The sequence below is a fragment of the Schistocerca piceifrons genome, chromosome 7, assembly GCF_021461385.2.
Source record: "Schistocerca piceifrons isolate TAMUIC-IGC-003096 chromosome 7, iqSchPice1.1, whole genome shotgun sequence".
Lineage (NCBI taxonomy): Eukaryota > Metazoa > Arthropoda > Insecta > Orthoptera > Acrididae > Schistocerca > Schistocerca piceifrons.
In genome coordinates, this window is record NC_060144.1 from 521773472 (window position 1) to 521793597 (window position 20126).

Genomic DNA, 20126 nt, shown 5'->3' on the forward strand with positions numbered 1-20126 from the left:
AAATAAATACGTAACTTCCAATGTCACAATCACTCAACATACCTGTTTTCTCTGTTCGTATTTGTGGGAGATATGCAGCAGCCTGCTAGTAGTTCCCCGTACAATCAAGGTGAAAAAATATCGGAATAGACCGTATGCAACTGTAGGAACAACAAGGGCCCACACTGGCAGCATGCGACCTGTGTATGGAAACAGAATAATAAATGTCTATAGCTAATATTAAAGTCCACATGAGAACTGCACTTCCTAAGTATGTGAAAGCAAATACGAAGGGCATTCAATATGTAATGCAACCATTTTTCTCTGAAATCAAGTTGGTTATATTCAGTATTCCAATATACCATATTATTCCCTACACGGTTCATTACAAAAGCCTATTTCTCAATGCAACATCCTTATGCCACCATATTGGGAAGCCCTGTATACCTGCACGGCACCACACTACTGGTCAATGCTGGAGCCAAAATCCTGCTGCATCTATAACTTCCACATCATCCACATACTGCTTCTCACAGAATACATCCTTCATTGGACCAAACAGATGGAAGTCAAATCCAGGTTGTAAGGTAGATGGCGAAGAACATTCCAATGGAGTTCTGTGAGCTGCTCTAAGGTGTGCGAACTCGTACGAGGCCTTGCACTGTCGTGGAGCACCGAAGTGTTTAGCTGCGATAGGTTGATCACCTTGAAAGAGTGTCCACATTTTCGAATACTGCAGGAGTCTCGGCTGCGTGTGGTCAGCCGGCAAGCAGGAGATTGGACAGGTCTGCCAAACCTTGTTGCAATCGTGACAGGTGCCTCGTGCCAGATCTTCGTAGGCACTCTACAAGTGCCTATGAATATCTGCGATGCTCTGGTTTTCCACCTGAAGAAACTCAATGACAGCTCTTTGCTTGGAACGCACTTCCACAACAGACACCATTTTGAAGGCTATATTTAGTGCTGCCACTTATCAGAACTTCATGAAACTATAGGAGCTGAAGCAGGAATATTCCACGATTTCCGACAGCAAATTCCACCAGTTTTTCAACTGAAATTGCATTACTTATTGAACGCCACTAATATATTTACATAATAGTCACTTATACATCTGTTTACTTCATCATGTGCACAAGCTCCATGTTTATATCATCACTCCATATTTAAAACAATGGGTCACCCATCAAATTAAAGGAATCATGCACTGCACAGAAATTAAGACTGTTGGAGGTAAAGAATGTAACACGCAAGTTACAATGTCTTCAATGATTCCCTACGATAGCTAGCACTTTATTCTTCTTTTGTAACATTGATATTTTAGTTCAAGTAACCATCCCATCCTCTATCTCAGGGCTTCCCAAACTTTTCAGCTGATGGACCCCTTCTTCAGTCGAAAATCCATGGCGGACCCCTAGTCAGTCAACAGCACAATAACATTAAATTTCAGAGTGAAACCCATGGGAACTCAAAAAAGCTTCTTAATGCAAGTGCCATGTTGCCATGTTCCCAATGACGCCCCCCCCCCCCCCTCCCCACCCAGAAGTATCAGCAGTCTTTGGTTTAGAGATGAATGAAAACATCTTGAAATTAACGATCCAATTTTAATTCTCACTGTATCCAGACACTTACTAGTGGATTTACTCCCCACACTATAGCATGATTAAAATTACACGTTGGAGCCGCCTTCCTCCAATAGCAATCAACGTCATGTCAAAACTGTTCGCTGTTGACAAGCTGCCGCTTGTGGTCTGTTCACTTCCACTGTTTGGCTACTATTGCGTAAGGAGCATGCATGTTTTGTAAAAGTCGTGTGTGTGTGTGTGTGTGTGTGTGTGTGTGTGTGTGGTTTTTCGTGAAATCCGAAGAAAAATGTTCAAATGTATGTAAAGTCTATGGGACTTAACTGTTGAGGTCATCAGTCCCTAGTCTTACACACTATTAACCTAAGTTTAACTTCCACTAAGGAAGACACACACACACACACACACACACACACGAGGGAGGACTTGAACCTCCGGCAGGAGCGGCTGCGCAATCCACGACGATATGGCGCCTTAGACTGGGCGGCTGTGAAGAAAAGAGGCCAAGGAATTGCCTTTAAAGGACTATTGTGACATCTGTTGTGCAATGTATGGGAATACATTCACCCAGTTTACATGCGTTTTCAAAACCGGATTTCGTAAGCCGATGTCCCAGGTCCACTTTTGGTTGGTCAGATAAACACTTCAAAATCGATTATGGAAATCTGCTTTTATAAAGCCGTTTTCCAGTTCCACAATAGATTTTCGCGCACGTGTAAACAGCTCGGAAACTCTAGTTATTGTTACGCCTTTGCGTATCTACTGAACGGCAGCTGTCAGTCCATAGCCGGCAGCTAGCAGGCGGTGTTGCAGCAGTGTACTGTCAGTTAGTAGCCGGCAACGGGGAGGCGGCGTGGCAAAAGTTTAGCCACAGCTGACAACTTCAACTACAACTTGGACACTATATCATGGCAGTCAGCCTCGATTGTAAACAAATTAGGAAAACAAACAAACTGACACTCTTATTTTTATATAAGAAAATAAAGCATTTCAAAAAATGTAAGACTTTTTTTCTCAAAGGAAACAATTCTGGCAGAGGAGGTTTACCTTTTACAAGGTGGCACGTGAAAAGTCCTCATTTGTTTACGCTCGCAGCCAGTTGCCACAATATAGTGTCAGAGTAATAGCAAGTAATTGTAATATAGGCAGGCCATATTTTTAACTGAGAGGACGGAATATATTATAAAGAAAAGAAATTAGCTTTAGAGATCATTTTAATTTTTGTAACAAAAATATCAATGCCAAAAGAATTCAATTAATAATTATTTTGTAAATGATGACAGAAACAAAATTCCTACAGAGTTATAGTTCAGGTACGTTCACTGAGCATCTACGAAGAAAAATGCTTTCTTCTTTAATAGAGATGAGTCTTTAGGAATAATAATGGAATCCTAATGTGATGGTTGAGGGTGCTTCTGCTGACACAATTTTGAAAAGTTGGGTTCAGTTCTTGACAACTGGCGACGGATGTCTGGTTCCACATCTAGATAGCTTCGGTACTTAGTTTTGTGGGCACCATAGATCGAGAATCCAGATTCACGCATGTATGTTGTGGCAAACGGAAGAAGTACACGTTTTGCCTTTTCAACAAGGGGGTAGTATTTCTTAATATCCAAACAGATCCAAAAGCGTGAGTAACTGTCATTGTCAAAACTTGATTTCAAGGTAGTGTCTGTGGCAATTTTTATCAACAACTCATGTTCATTTGATGACAGAATGTTCGACTTTTTCGATACAGTGAATGGGTTGACCACACTTTCGTATTTATGCAGCTTCTCAACTTCAGCTGTTGGGAAATAATGCTCCAACAATGACATCAAGCTTTGAAGATGTTCCAGGATTTGATGAAACAAATTCTTCCCAAGCGCCAATGTTCTGTTTTTCAAAAACTCCTTGAGAACAGGAAAACACTCGACCTCCCCCTCCTTGACACTCTCTGCCCAAAAATTGATTTTCCTCTGGAATGCTCGAACTTTGTCGATAGCAGTGACCTTTGTTTCACTTTGCCCTTGGAGTGAAATATTCATTTCGTTCATTTTGGAGAAAATATCTGATAAATAGGCAAGTATACACTGCCAATTTTCGTCATTAATAAGGTCTGCTAATTTGGTGTTATGCTCCAAGAGAAAAGCTAAGACTTCCAATCTTAATTCGTACAACCGAGAAAGTGCACTCCCACGTGAGAGCCACCTCAGTTTTGTGTGGAGAAGCAGAGAACAATGAAGGCTTCCCATATCTTCACACAGTACTGTGAGAAGTCTTGACTTCAACAGCCTCGATTTTATGTAGTTAATGATTTGAATGGATTCGTCTAAAACTGTCTTGAACGAAACAGGCATTTGTTTCGTAGCTAAAGTGTATCTGTGGAGAGTGCAATGACTACTGCTGCAATTCTTGGCATTTTCTTTTATTTTCATTATTGCTCCGACTGCAGGACCCGTCATAGCTTTTGCACCATCTGTTCACACATCTATGCAATTAGACCATGAAACTTTGTTAGTCCTTAAAAAATCGTCCAATAGACGGAATATTTCAGCACCTGTTATGTTGGCATGTAGTGGTCTGCACAATAAGAGATCCTCCTCAAAACATCCAGAATATTCATAACGGACAAAAGCCAATAAAATCGCTAATCCTGCAACATCAGTAGACTCATCTATCTGCAGAGAAAATGAATTGTGTTGGATGCGAGAAACAAGAGTGTCTTTCATTTTACATGTCAACAATGCGTCTCTTGACAGTATTGTTTGATAATGGCACCGAAGATATAAGCTTTACTGCCTTTTTGTCTAGCATGCAAGAAACAATATCATTAACACACGGCTTTATGAGATTTTCTGCAATGGTATGAGCTTTTCCTGTTTTTGCCACTCGATAATTAACCAAGAAAGAAGCTTTCAACGAATTTTCATTAATTGTTTTTGTATGAGTTTTCACGCAATGCTGAGAAGCAGCTAGTTCAGCACTCTTGGTTTTGAAGAGTACCTTCAAAATGAAGGCCCAATTTAACTGGAACCATTGAACTGTTCGGAAGGACTCGCGCACAAATTACACACTGAGCTTTACCCTCCTTTGTCTCCATAAAGCCCGTTTCTAAATAGCTTTCGTTGTACTTACGCTTCTTGGTTATACCACTTCCACAGGATATTGCAACCAATGGAGTCCTTCCAGCGTTTTCACATAATAAATCCAGCTATGGAGCTTCTTGTGATTGTTTTTCCTTTGGCCGTCCTACCTCCTCATTCATTTCAACTGGGAACTTCCCTTGTTGTGAAGGCGATGGAGAAACTGCACCCTTCTTCAATGATCCTGACTTCAGCCACCGATCGATGTTAGAAGTAATAAACTGGTCAAAAATCGACTTATGAAATAGGTAGTGCACTGACAAAGCAAGTTTAATATTTAATTATGCCTGGGGCCGCATACGTGCCAGCGAGCGCCTGGTCGACAAAGCTCGCTCCGCGCATGTGTAAAAGGTTTCAGCCCATCTAGCGCAGTGAGCCGGCGCACAAACAACCCCCGTATTGTTGCGAAACAGTCGATCAGAGAAGCTGCATTCTCCGGCACTAAACTGTGTATGCATTCTCACTTAGAAACGGCAAAGGCTGCTTGGGAATACGACCTGAAGTAAAAGTACACATGTTTTTCACACGAAACAAAGAATAGTGATGTATTTGATTTTCACATTTTTATTCAATAATTTTACTCATTATTTTACACGATTTGGTGAAAGGTGGCCTTGGACCCCCTACAAAGAGCCGGCAGACCCCTAAGGGGCCCGCGGACCACATGTTGGGAAGCCCTGCTCTATATTAACCCTTCCATTGCTGTCGAAGTGTACACATGTCCTGTTATTCCATTTCCCAGGTGACATGGAAGTGAATACATGTGCCGCTTGGGTCTTCCTACAGTTATACAGGTGTCTGTATGCGTCCTGACCCACTGACCTCTCACTGCTGTGGATGAGTTACTTCCATATCTCAGTGATAAAAAGAGTTTTGAGTATTTATCATACAACATACATACCTCACTGTGTGCTATCATTTGCAAGAAACCTCATTTCAGTACCTTGAATCATTTATGAAATGTGACACTTGTTATAACCAGTGCTCGATTTGTGACATTAGGCATCAGTATGCCATACCAGTACTTCTGACAAAAAAAATCATAACCACAAATTTTGAGCTGCAGTAAGATGGGACTTTATTTTTTTACCAGTAAAAATGTTGTATTTGTACTTTTAAAATAAAGTTTCAGGCAGTTTAAATTTCAAAAACATCTCCCTGGAAGCTGACAGTACCAGAACTTTCTTTTTTTAACAAATCAGGCACTAGTTATAACCACACGATTCATGATGTGCAAGGGTCTGAATGGGCAGATCGTGCATGACTGTCATTCAGATATAAATCCCAATAACTCGAGAATGGATTGAAATATTGTTCTGCTCTCAAATTTAAATAAAATTTCAATATCTACTCTACTTTCATTTACTGAAATGTATCGGCTAAAATCAATCTCTCACGAAGTTCATACAGTGCATTTTTACCTCTGCAAGGTCTTTAAAATTTTGCACAATGTTCTACTTAATTTGATCCAGTGCAGTACCTATGGTATATATCATCATCATCATCATCATCATCATTTAAGACTGATTATGCCTTTCAGCGTTCAGTCTGGAGCATAGCCCCCTTATAAAATTCCTCCATATGAAAAGAAATTCAGTCCTTTATCAAGAGAAGATATTGACTGTATGATGTTCAAAAATAAAACTTTTTTCACTTAAAGGCAAAAATCAAACAATGGAAAATTCAGGATGAAATATAACAATATTATGAGAAGGAAAGTTGCCACAATATACCGGAGATGCTGATTTGCAGATAGGCAGAACAAAGAGACTCTCCCAATTACAGCTTTTGGCCTTCAAAGCCTTCATCAACAAGAGACACACATATTCAAGCATGCGCCCACACACACACACACACACACACACACACACACACACACACACACACACACACACACCTCACTGCATGATTCACTGGTGCTGCTCGCACTGTGGTTTCAGTTGCCCGAGACTGCAGTTTAGTGTGTGTGTGTGTGTGTGTGTGTGTGTGTGTGTGTACGCGCGCGTTTTGTTGACAAAGACCGTAACAGCCAAGAGCTATAATTTTGAGAGTCTATTTGTTGTGCCTATCTGCGAATCAGCATCTCTGCTATATGGTGAGTGGCAACTTTCCTTTTCATAATATCATTTTTTTATCTAATAGTTTTATTAAAATTGGATGATAAGTATTTCATATTGGCCAGAACACCATCTCTCAGCACAAGCACCAACACTGGTGTGCAGTACAGACATAATAAAAGCCACCTTCAGCATTGAACACAAAGAGCATGTCTCTAGAAGTGAAAGTGTCCAACAATTCACAAAAACTTAAATCTAGATGCCTAGGTGGGAATTTGAAGTGGCATCATTCCAAATAAGAGTCCAATGTTGTGGTGGATCGCCTATAACGATTGTCACCATTTATTTGTAAGGTATGAGTATGCGATCTAGTTCCCAGTCTTTTACAACAGCATGACTGCTGAGAGGCCAAACATGTTACAATTCCCATGCCTTGTTTTAAGATTAGCCTACAAATGCCACAAACATTGCTGTGCAACGAATAATAGTAATATTATATCCCTTCTTCACAAGAAAGAGGGAATACTTGAACAATAAAAACTGCACGCTAGTGCAGATTACCTAAAAGCCTTGTATGCAAAGAACAAATCAGCCTAAACTGACCTTTCTGAGGGGCACTCCAACTCAACAGACGGCAAAAGCCTTCACGGAAGACATCAAGCACACCAGGCTTTTCACTGGCGATATCGCTCTGGACAGTCTCCACGAGGCTCGCAGAGTAGAATGGTGTCACCACAGCTAGGCTGACACTGTTAAGTATGTGAATACTGCACTCTTATTCTTGTTATAACAAGCACACAATAATTTACACACATCATCATTAATTCACACAATTTTTTTTCTTGTGTTGAATTTTATGGAAATACTGAATCTGCCAATAGTGCCGTCCACTTTGACCTGTGATGTCAACAAAATGCCATGTATAAACCACTCACTGCAATCCAGTATGCAGAAAATACCCATCATAACAATTATATTTACTTTCGTGTCCGCCCCCTTAACTGAGTGGTCAGTGTGGCAGAATGCCATGCCAATGGGCCCAAGTTCGATTCCCGGCTGGGGCAGGAGATTTTCAAAATGGCTCTGAGCACTATGGGACTCAACATCTGAGGTCATTAGTCCCCTAGAACTTAGAACTACTTAAACCTAACTAACCTAAGGGCATCACACACATCCATGCCTGAGGCAGGATTCGAACCTGCGACCGTAGCGGTCGCGCGGTTCCAGACTGAAGCGCCTAGAACCACTCGGCCACACCGGCCGGCTGCAGGAGATTTTCTCTGTTCAGGGACACTGTGTTGTGTTATCATCATTTTGTCCCCATCTCTGACACGCAAGTCGCCCAATGTGGCATCGAACGCAATAAGTACTTGCACTTGGCTGCCGAACTTCCCCGAATGGGGGACTCCAGGCCCACAATGCCATATGCTCATTTCCTTATTTACTTTCATGACATCACATTCACTGGTTTCCTCACTTGCAACAAAACTGTCACCTTCCAGCTTAACACAGGACTCGGGTTATGCTTAAGGAGATAGCCCACAACTAACATTATGTATTCATATTTGCCGACTTTGCCTGACTGAACTGTTACTTTCTAACATAAGTAAGATCTCAGGCTACAATACAGATAAGTCTGCCACAGTAAACCATAAGCCAAAAAAGTAATATAGAAGTAAAATAAATATTGTCAAAGTTCTATTCTACTTCTGTGTGCACACAATGAATGACAGATGCCACAACATCATTATGTCACAGGTCAAATCTGACGTACAGTATCAATAGATTCAATACACTACGTTTTATAAGCAATTAAATCAACAATAAAAAGAAATAACTGCTAAGAAAAAAATTCACTCCACTTAATTATTACTGCATAAAAGTACTGAAGTATGTTCTCACCATTTCAGTAAGATGTGTTGGCCAATAGATTTCAGTGAACTATTCCATGTTATTTCCCTGAAACAAATATAATTTTATGATGAAAGCATCAAGCAGAGATATCCAATCTCAACTATTGGGACTGGTTTTACCAAATGCATAAGGAAAATCAACTGAAGTTTGCAGTACAACCCATATGCTTTGATCTGTAACATAACTGTGGTGCGATAAGTCATGGTGGTGTGGCATATTTGAAATGGACCACGTTTGCATAGGATATGTTGGACTATGCAGTGGAGCTCTTTAGTGTGGGATTTTTATGTTTACAAACTGTTTTTGAGTGATTTTAGTGATTCATTGTACTTTGTGAGTGCTGTTTGTGAGAATAATGTTGGAAGAGTTTGTGGCAGTTTGTTAGTGAGTGATTTTGATGTTGGCAGTTATGAGCTGTTTTCGGATATAGAATTATTAAATATTTTCGTTTCATTTTTTAAAGTTATGGATATGACAATGAAGTTAAAGACTAGGTTTCTGTATGTCACAATGGAGGATGACATGTTGATCACAATTTAATTCTTTCAATTACTCGGCTTAATTCCTGAGTACGTGAAGTGTTGCATTTGTGGAGAAGTATGAGTGTGACAAAAGTTGCTGTATCTTGGACCAGGATATCTGGCACTGTTGGTGGGACACTGTATAGTATCATATTTGGAGTGGTTCTTGGTTTGAGAAATCCAGGCTAGCCATTTGAGAGATTATGTTGAAGACATAATATTTTTGCTATCACTAGACTGCTAGATTTATATGTCATCTGACTCTGGTTTGTATGTACATTTTTATAGCCTTATTGTATGGTACGTGTTTTTATGTGCATGATTATGTGCTTCTCGTATATCCAAATTAGTGTTAATGGAATTTTTTATGAATTTTTTGGCTGCGTTGTTAGTTGTTAATAATTACACTGGACTGGGGTTGGTAGGTAGCATGGATTTTGCTTTACCTACATTGGTGAGGTTATGTTTTCAGTATTAGTCATACGATAGATTTTTTGCTTTTTTGGTACAGTGGACTTCATTTTATCTATGTAGATCAACTGAAATATCCTGTACCAGGTATTGGAGCCATGTGCAAGTTTCTGGTACCAAGGACTTTTTTGTTGATTGCTGAGGATGTAGTTAGTTTGATTTTTGCATTAGTATTTATTTTGGTGTATTTTCATTATTAAGACTGTCATACATTTAGTTTATCCCTGCTCTGAACCCCTAGTTTTCACTGCTATCACATTAGTTTCTTTGTAGTTGTGCAATTAAACATGTCTTTTATCACCTGTGTTTGTTTGCACATGTAATGAGTAACATAATGGTCCCCATGGGGTGTCCATCTTCTTTCTTTGTTGTAACTGAATTATGTGGTGGAAAGAACTGCTGATTGGTTGATTGATTGATTTGGGGAGAGGGGACCCAACAGCAAGGTCACTGGTTCCATCGGTTTAGGTAAGGAAATCGGCCATCCCCTTTTAAAGGAGCCATCCCAGCATTTGCCTGAAATGATTTAGGAAAATCATGGAAAACCTAAACCAGGATGGTCAGATGTTGATTTGAACTAATGTCCTCCTGAATGCGTGTCCAGTGTGCTAACCACTGCACCACCTCGTTCAATTCTGCCATGTTAATGATATGGATCTATGCTGACAGGTGGTACTGCAGTTTGTCTGTTTTTCCCTAACATAAAGAAAGTTTTATTGGCCATAATTGCTCATATTATACTGACACTACAAATGGAGAAAAAAAAAAAAGAGGAACAGCTCTACTCTGTCATGAAGTTTCAAAATAGTGCACGCTCTGCTTCAGAGTGAAAGATTCAATCTGGAAACACCTTTAGGCTGTCACTAAGCCATTTTATTTCTTCACTATATCCTTTGTTTGAGGACAGCTAATCCAGCAATATGAGCCAGAGTGTTTCTGTAAATCCAGAATGAATATGTCACCATTTGAAACTATCAGGATGATTAAAATTGTGTTCCTTACTGGGTCTTGAATATGGAACCTTGCCATTCATGGCCAAGCCTTTACAGACCATGATTTCCAGCCTTGCCTCAGGACTACCTCACACTTTGCTTCTGCCAGTACCTCTCTCCTTTCTCCCACACTTCACAGAAGTTCTGCTGCACACCTTGAGATACCAGCACTCCTGAAAGTAAAGCTATGTGGAAAAGTCAGGAATTGTGACTGGCTAGCTCAATTGCTAAGAGCATTTTCCACAAAAGACAACGTTTTATGGTCAGTCCTCAGTCTAGCACACAGTTTTAATCTGCCAGAAGTTTCAAAAGGTACTGTATATTCATTGCATAAAACAAATGCATTTACTTTTCCCATAGCTACTTTCAGAGGATCATTTGAGGAAGTTCTGAAAGCAAACACAGCAAATTCCTAAAGGTCAAAATGATGTTCATGCAAGTTTAAGTGGAGAGCGTTCTCAGATATACTTACTTATCCAGTGGTTCGAGAAAAGTTTCTTTGAATGCAATCAGGTAACTGCAAGGGTCAAATCAAGTGTAGCAGCTAAGAGCAATTAACATTGTTTTACAGGTGAAAGTAATGTCACTGACCCTTTTCTGAAAACTTCACAACCATTGAAAAGCAGGAAATATATTTCCCAACAAAAAAAGTGAATAACCCAGAATGGGTTGAGAAGGAATGAGACATAAATTCAGTGATTACAAAAATGAATCAAATTTACACATAACTTGGCAGTATAAGCCAATTTATCAGTATGATGCTGCACCCCCTCTGGCCTAGTCACAAGCACTGACTCAGCAGGGAAGGGTGTCAAAGTTGTTGCATCTTCTTCTGACACAAGCTGGCACGAAACTGTTCTTGATATGCTGTATACTGGCATTGGGATGCAGTTCTCATCTGAACTGGTCCCACTTACTTTCTATTTGGAACAAATCTCTCATACTTGTTGGCCACAGGAATACCTCTTCAGCATGCAGACAGTTAGTAAAGACATTTGCCATGTGGGGATGAGCATTGTCCTGTTGAAAAATGCACCACAGGGGGTAATACGTGAGGACACAGGATGCCCTCGATGTACCGTTCTGACGCTACGAGCTGTGACCTGAAATCATACCTGAGGGTTCCCCCATTCCCCCACACTATGTTGCCGTGCGTAGCACCACTGTGCCTCTCAAAAACATTGGAAGAGTAGGAAATCTATCCTGGTCACTGCCATGCTCACCAGCGATGGTTATCCAGAGCTAACGGAATGCCATTCATCAGCAGTCCAGGCTTACCAGTCACAGCATTACTCCAAATGCAGCCCTATGTGTTATGGTATTAATGACAGCCTACACGTGGTAGGATAATTCCATGGTTCAGCTGCTGTGCCTCTGTTCAATGGCACAGGATGACACAAAATGTTGCAGGAGTCCATTACTTGTCCTCGACTGGCAGGTGTAGATGTGAAGAGGTTACAATGTGCCTGGGGCACAATATGACAATCCTTGCTTGAAGCTGTCAGATGTGGTCAACCAGACCTCGACGGTGAATATCCCTGCCCTTGTGTGCCAATGCAGTCCAACATTGGGCCATTGTCATACCAAATTGCTTTACGTATATGGATATTGTGTAATTCAACCAGGTGGCCAAATACAGACTACAATGAGGCACCTTTCAAACTCTATCTGGTGCTAATAATACTGTTTCACATGAGTACATGGCATCTCTGTGTCCTCCACAGTGGTCACTCAACATTTGACACTATTCACACCCCTTACAAACACCACCAGGCCTGGTAACAACATGAAACACGAACACCACTAATGCACTTTAATGGCCATTCTCTCTCTTTCAGAGAATTGCAAGGACAATCATTTACAAATCTACTAATGGTGTGTACAAGTATGAAGTTACGCTGACAACTGATCATGTCTTTTGGGTGTTCCACTTTTTTTTGTCGGACCATTTAAATCTTGTTCGGACAAAATGTTTACAACACCAATTAGTACAATAATATCAATGAAGTCTCACACTGCTTCAATTATGTGGATGATAATGAATATTTTTAAGACTTCTCAAGGCAAAGAGGAAAGAACATTATTCTCTTTCATTTAGCCTATCTCAAATGAAAGTGCACTGTACTGACCACTGTTAACCTTGCCCAGTTATTCAGTTTTGTTATTGACCAAAACTGAATAACCAAGCAAGGTTACACAGTGGTCAGTACATTGTGCTTTCATTTGAGAGAACAATTTAGAGTCAGCCCTCCAGACTTACGTTTTCTATAGGTTCCCTAAATTGCTAAAGCAAATGCCAAGATGTATCCTATGATGAGGACATGGCCCATCCTTCACTTAATCCAAGCTTGTCCTCTGCCTTCACATTCTGGTCGAAGGAATGCTAAACTATAATCTTCTATGCTTTCTCTTTTCAAAACTAAATAACCTGCCAAATGGTCTGGCAAACAGTAGTCCATCATTAGAGATGAACTACGAACAGCAACATCTGTCAAGCATGCACTGCCAACTGTCTAGCAGTGATTTTATACTTAACCCATACTATCCATGGCAATGTATTTTACAACAAATGATTTTTGTGTGTGTGTTGGGGCTTATGGGCTCTCAACATCGAGGTCATCAGTGCCCTGACACACACTAAAAGGAAAAATGTGGACAGACGTAATAAAACTGAAGCACACACGCAAAGAAAGCAGGAAAAGAAGGAAAATGCTACATAAGAAAGTAAAACGTAAGCAAGGGAAAACGTAGCAGCAAGAATGCCACAGGAAATTGTCATTGGCTGGCCACTTACATAAAATATGGGCGAGCATGTCACACAGTGAGCAAATTGAGATTCTCTCCCTAAAATCTTACAAACATTTGACTTGGCACAGAACTTTAAAACTTTAACCACATTCATCAGACAGTTACCTAAAAGAGATGGCAGGTCCGCTGGCAAGTCAGCCGCGGCCCGCTGGTTAGAAAATAAAACGCAATCGAGTAAAACATGGCGCACAGTGACCTGGACGCCACAAGCACCACAAATTGGAGGGTCCTCTCACCAGAGCAGGAAGCCATGCGTCATAAGGCTGTTTCCTATCTGACGCCGAGTAAGGAGTACCTCATCCTGTCGACGGGGCTGAAAGGAAGTACACCATACACGCGTTGTGGGCTTGACTATACGGAGCTTATTGTCAGTCACTTCCAGCCACTCATCCTCCCACTGATGCATGACTCGTGAGCTCAACAGTGAGGTGAGTGCGTGCAGGGGGATAGCACACTGAAATACTTGTTGATCGAGACACGCCTCCTTGGCTGCGAGATCTGCCCTTTCATTCCCAGCAATGCCGACATGCTCCGGAACCCAGCAGAAAGCCACCACCTTCTCCTGTTGCTGTAGTTGGAGGAGGGCATCCTGGATGCTCTGGACTATTTTATCTACTGGATACAAACGTTGCAATGAGTGAAGGGCACTTAGTGAATCTGAACAGACAAGAAATTTAGGAGAGGAAGAATGTCTCATCTGCTCCAGTGCCCACAAGATCGCAGATAATTCTGCATCAAAGACAGTAAAAGTCTGAGGCAGTCGAACCTTGAGGACATGATCCAGAAAAACGACAGAGCAACCAACGGAATCCTCTTGTTTCGAACCATCCATAAAAACAGCTACATAGTCGTGGTGCTCAGATAAAAATGGCAGAAAATGCTACATTAAAAACGGTGGCAGGAGTGCAATCTCTCTTGTACTGCAATAAATCTAAAATCACTCTGGGCCTCTTCAGTAACCAGGGTGGCAGGCAGTTAAAACCCAGGATTTGGGGTTGTACAGACACCACACCGAGGGACTCTAGCACATGTTGCACACGGATCCCAAACGGCAACGTAGCCCAGGGACAGTGGGAAAAAAGGCAGTCCAGAGGTGGATGAGCAACAATATGGTGAGCAGGCGAGGTTGGAGCTGCAAGAAACTTACAAGCCTGGCGCACCAGCAGGAGCTGCCGCCGGATGGTAAGTGGCAGTTCCCCAGCCTCAGTATAGAGGCTGGGTATGGGACTGGTCCGATAAGCACCTGTGGCCAGTCCAATCCCAGCATGGTGGACAGCGTCAAGGATCCGCAATTAAGATGGCTTCGCTGATCCATACATGCACCCGTAGTCCAGCCGTGAATGCACAAAAGCCCGATAAAACTGAAGGAGACGTGCCCTGTCCGCTCCCCAAGACCTGTGGCTGAGGTACTTGAGGATGTTCAGTGCCTTCAGGGTTCTGGGTTTCAAGTCTCGTAGGTGTGGCAGCCATGACAACCTGGAGTCAAAAATTAGGCCCAGAAACCGCACTGTGTCTCTAAAATGTAGGACAGTATCCCCCATATGCAAGGCAGGCAAAGTAAAAAGACGACAAGAACGATTAAAATGAACACAAACACACTTATCGGCAGAAAACCGAAAACCCATCTTTGCAGCCCACTCCTCTAACCGCCGCACTGTTAGCTACAACTGACGGCTCACGGTTGCAACATTGGACGAGGAACAGAAAACAGCAAAGTCGTCCACAAATAAGGAGCACTGTACTGGACTCCTCACTGTAGAAGTTATACTGTTGATGGCTATGGCAAAGAGGGTAATGCTTAAAACACTGTCCTGGAGGACACCGTTCTCTTACTCAAAACGATAAGACAGTGTGTTACCAATGTGGGTCCGAAAAAACTGCTGAGACAGGAAAGACCGAATGAAAATGGGGAGGCAGCCACGAAAGCCCCATTGATGCAGTTGTGCAAGAATAGTGTCTCCAAGTAATATCATATGCCTTACTGATATCAAAGAAGATACCGATACAGTGACGCTGACGGAGGAAAGCCTGCTGAATAGCTGCCTCTAGGAGGGTCAGGTTGTCGACCGTGGACCGAAATTTTTGGAATCCACACTGAGAGCGGCTAAGGAGCTGTCTGGTTTCTAACAGCCAGACCAGACGATGGTTAACCATCTGTTCCAGGGTCTTTCCAACACAGCTCGTCAAGGTGATGCTCCAAAAACTACTGGGACATGTGCGGTCCTTTCCTGGTTTGAGGAGAGGGGTGAGAATTGCCTCCCTCCACGAGGTGGGGAACACTCCTGTCTGCCATATGAGTTTAAAACATTCGAGGAGGATTTCCTTTGACGCTGCTTGCAGATGTCAAAGCATGGAGTACCAGATGCGGTCGTGACCTGGTGCAGTGTCAGAAGTCTCAGTAAGTGCTGATTAGAGTTCCCACATGGAGAAAGGGGAGTTGTAGGCCTCAGAACTGTTCGACCGAAAGTCCAAGTTTGCTCTCCCGACAGTTGCACGGTAGTGACGAAATGCTGGATCCTGGTTTGCAGTGGCAGTACTTTGTGCAAAATGCTCTGCCAGTGTCTGAATAATGGCTCTGGGTGTCGTTTGGAGGCATCCCTGGTTCAGGACCGCAGCTATTGGTAAACGGCTGCGTCTACCGGAAATCCTCCGGATTGCTTCCCATACTTTTGTGGAACAAGTGGAACGGTTGATGGAGTCCAGGAACTCCTGCCATGACCTTTTTTTGCTCTCTTTAATGACATGGCGTGCCCTGGCTCTCGCGATTCGAAAGGTGATAAGATTGACCGCTGTTGGGCAGCATTTAAATTGTCGAAGAGCCGCACGCCTGTCCCGGATGGCTGAATGGCACTCTTCTGTCCACCAAGGCACAAGGCGGTGCTTAAGAGGGCCAAAAGACTTGGGTATGAACAGGTCAGCAGCATGATGGACCATAAGTGTGATGTGATCCACCCATTCCTGTACGTTGTTGCGGCGTTCAAAGACAGCCAACCGACTGAACAGTGGCAAGTTAGCCCTGTCAATCATCCACGATGGCGGCCTCTGCTCCAGCTATACACCATCCAGGAGATGAATGCGGATGGACAAGTGATCACTGGAATGAAGGTCATCAATGACCTCCCAGTGAACAGAGTCAGTGAGGGTTGGAGAACAGAAAGATACGTCAATGGCTGAGAATGACCCAGTAGCACCAGAGAAATGTGTCGGAGTACCTGTGTTGAGGATGCACAACACTTGAGATGTCAGGCGGCTCTCCAAAACTCAAACTCGAGGGCAAAGAGAAGTGGAGCCCCACAGGACATGATGGGCATTGAAGTCACCCAGGAGGAGAAATGGGCAGGAGAGTTGTTCGATAATATCTGTGAGAGCCTCTAAGTTCACTGCATCCAGATGAGGTAAATAAAGGGAGCAAACGGTAAGCCTCCGACGTGAATGAATTTCAACTGTAACTGCTTGCAGGTCAGTATCCAGGGGGAGAGCAGAGGAGTGGTGGCCATTATTGACAAACACGGTGACTCCTCCTTTGGCCCTTTCCCCAGTCAGGTCATCCTTGCGATATAACATATAGGCCCTTAGTACAGGAGCATCAGATAGTTTTAAATGTGTTTCCTGTAAACACAAGCACAGGGGGCATTGCTGTGCTAGGAGTTTCAGTTCCTCCACATGTGTCTGGAATCCATTCATGTTCCATTGTGTAATGGGAGCCATCTATCAGGGTGGGAGTACCTTCATCCTCACTTTCTGTCGGGGAGGAGAGCCCACAGCAGGTGGAGGCTAAGGTTTGGGGCGAGATGATTGCCCCAGTCTGACATCAATCTCCATCACCTCTGAAGAGGAGTCGAGAGAGACGTCAGAGAGAATGACATCAACATCAGCAGACTGTATACCGTCAATCTCCTTCAGCGGCGAGTCTTTACCTTTGGCTTTGGCTTAGATTTTTTGGTCTGAGGTGGCATTGGTGCCAAAACCTCAGAAGCGGTAGGGGGTGTAGCAGCACTAGGCAGTGCACAAGACTGAACCCGGGGAGGGGCAGGAAGGTCCATAATGTCAGCTACCACAGCCCGGTCAGAAGGCCGGGGGGAGCAGCAGGCTTCACAGGAACTGCAGCAGCACACGTACAGTGACAAATGCAGGTGCTAGTGCTGACAGTAGCAACCTCCGCTTGTGTAGCGGCATCAGTTTTTCCGTTTCACAACGGAAGAAAAGGAGGCAACGAATGTGGACGGCTGCATGGACTTGTATATTTTCTTTGTCTCACCATATGGGATGCATTTTGTGGTTTTAAGTTCCTGGATCTTCCGTTCCTCAAGGAAAACTCTGCATTCCCTACTGCACACAGGGTGATCCCCAGTGCAGTTGACACACATGGGAGGAGAGGTGCAACCAACTCCCTCATGGGTGGCTTAACCACACATTTCCCGCAAGTGGCTTCCCCTCTACAGCCGAGAGTAGTATGCCCAAAGTGTTGGCATTTAAAACACTGCATGGGATTGGGGTAATAAGGTCGTACATTGAGACATAGGAAACCTGCCTTCACATGCTCCGGCAATTTGGTGCTGTTAAAAGTAAGGATAAATGAGTTGGACTTCATGAGACCACCATCTACCAGTTTCATAACGTGTTGCATGTCAACAATTCCTTCCCGGGACCATTCAGCCTTCAGTTCATCTTGGGGAATTTCAATGAGATCTCTGCAAGTCACAACACCTTTGCTGTAGTTCAAGGTGTTGTGAAATTCAGTCTATCGCAAACTCCCCAAGAAATAGTGCCTTCTGAAGGTTCTTGACTTGTTGGAAGCTAGATGTTTCAACCAACAAGGTTCCATTTTGCAAGCGCTTGACAGATTTTAAGGTGCCAGCAATGCCTTCTAAGCCTTTCTGTATATAAAATGGTGAAACTTTATTGAAACTCCCCTCTTTTCTTTTAATTATAAGAAACACATTCTGCGAAGCAGTTTGCATTCTGTTACCAGTAACTGAATCAGGAGGACTGGCTACGCGAGCCCTCTTGCTGGATTGGGTGTTAGAACCTACCAGCGGCCAACCCTTTCCATTGGGAAGAGAAGAATAAAAGTTCGAGGGTTCCATCTCGGTCCCACAAACAGCTAGGGAACTAGAAGTCCACCTAGACAGAGCCCCACGCGCCTAGGTAAGCCTTATACAACTGAGATGCGGCAGGTTCCCCAGAGGTTGCCAGCTAACGACTGCTCGACCTCAACAGCCATGCATCTCATCAGTGCGCAGCACACCTTGAGACTGAGGGGTTGTTTATAGAGGTTTATTCCATCCTCATGATCCGGGCGATCAAGCCAAGATCCCCATTCCCTGAGACACACAACGTTCCACCGCCGCACATCACGGTGGTTGCTGAAGTATGCCCAGAGCTTATGGTGACAAGGGACTGGCGGCACTTACCAGTCCCCAGCTCAGGAACCCCGGGATCACCAAGCCCGTACCCAGAAAATGAATGCTGAGCCCCTGGGGGCAAAATGATTTTTTGGAGCTGCTCAAGCATTAGCCAGTAACACTGGTGGTTCTGGCACTTTTTCTGATTGTTGTTGTTGTTGTGGTCTTCAGTCCTGAGACTGGTTTGATGCAGCTCTCCATACTACTCTATCCTGAGCAAGCTTCTTCATCTCCCAGTACCTACTGCAACCTACATCCTTCTGAATCTGCTTAGTGTATTCATCTCTTGGTCTCCCTCTATGATTTTTACCCTCCACGCTGCCCTCCAATGCTAAATTTGTGATCCCTTGATGCCTCAAAACATGTCCTACCAACCGATCCCTTCTTCTAGTCAAGTTGTGCCACAAACTTCTCTTCTCCCCAATCCTATTCAATACCTCCTCATTAGTTACACGTGATCTACCCACCTTATCTTCAGCATTCTTCTGTAGCACCACATTTCGAAAGCTTCTATTCTCTTCTTGTCCAAACTGATAACCACTTCAAAATGTGCAGTTTGAGGCTTTTGTGATATAATAACTGCTTCAGGTGCTTCCTGAAGATGTGTCCTTGAAATATTGTGCAATTTCACCATATTATCCAAAAAAATTCCCGTCAACCACTGAAGCAAGCATCTCAAAATCTTTGCATACCACTATAAGTCCTTCATAAGATAATTAATGTATTTCTATTTCAATTTAGTACTGGCAACAGATACCATCTTCTACATTTATTTATTGTCTTTTTTTGCATATATTCACCAACTGGTGACTTTTGCAAATGTCATACCATTTTTATACAATTTTTGTACAGACAGTAGGAATTTGCAATTCACAATTACAAGAAGCCACTTAAGGGTGACACACTTGGCAATATATGGTACAGTACTTCATAATGCAACATACTGTTGTTACATAGTATAGGTATCTGAATTTACAGCATGTTGTTACAACAATAATATATATTACAATCACCTCAGAATAGTACATCGTATAGATAGAAGGGTTAGGTCTATATTTAAGAATAGCTACATTTTAATATCAGTATTGATTCAGTGAGTACAAACATTTGGGAGTTAAGAATGATTTTAATTCCCTTTTGAATACTTTACCTCTGTGGCATCTTATAGCACTTGGCAGTTTGTTAAACCACATCTGGCCATTTATCGAAGGACTATGATCTGTTGTCTTTAATTTAGTTCTGTTTCTGAAGAAGCAATCTTTTTGTCTTGTGTT

At 42.7% G+C, this 20126-nt stretch overlaps 1 protein-coding gene across 1 annotated transcript in view; it reads right to left on the reverse strand.

The window, feature by feature from the left end:
• The window catches only part of LOC124804761 (mitochondrial outer membrane protein SLC25A46-like), a 47639-nt gene that overhangs the window by 24281 nt on the left and 3232 nt on the right, over positions 1–20126 (reverse strand). Inside the window, exons 4-6 of the mRNA XM_047265071.1 lie at positions 8644–8700; positions 7345–7490; positions 43–179 (exon numbers count right to left, since the gene is read on the reverse strand). Coding sequence (XP_047121027.1) covers positions 43–179; positions 7345–7490; positions 8644–8700 — 340 coding nt within the window. The remainder of the gene's footprint in view (positions 1–42; positions 180–7344; positions 7491–8643; positions 8701–20126) is intronic.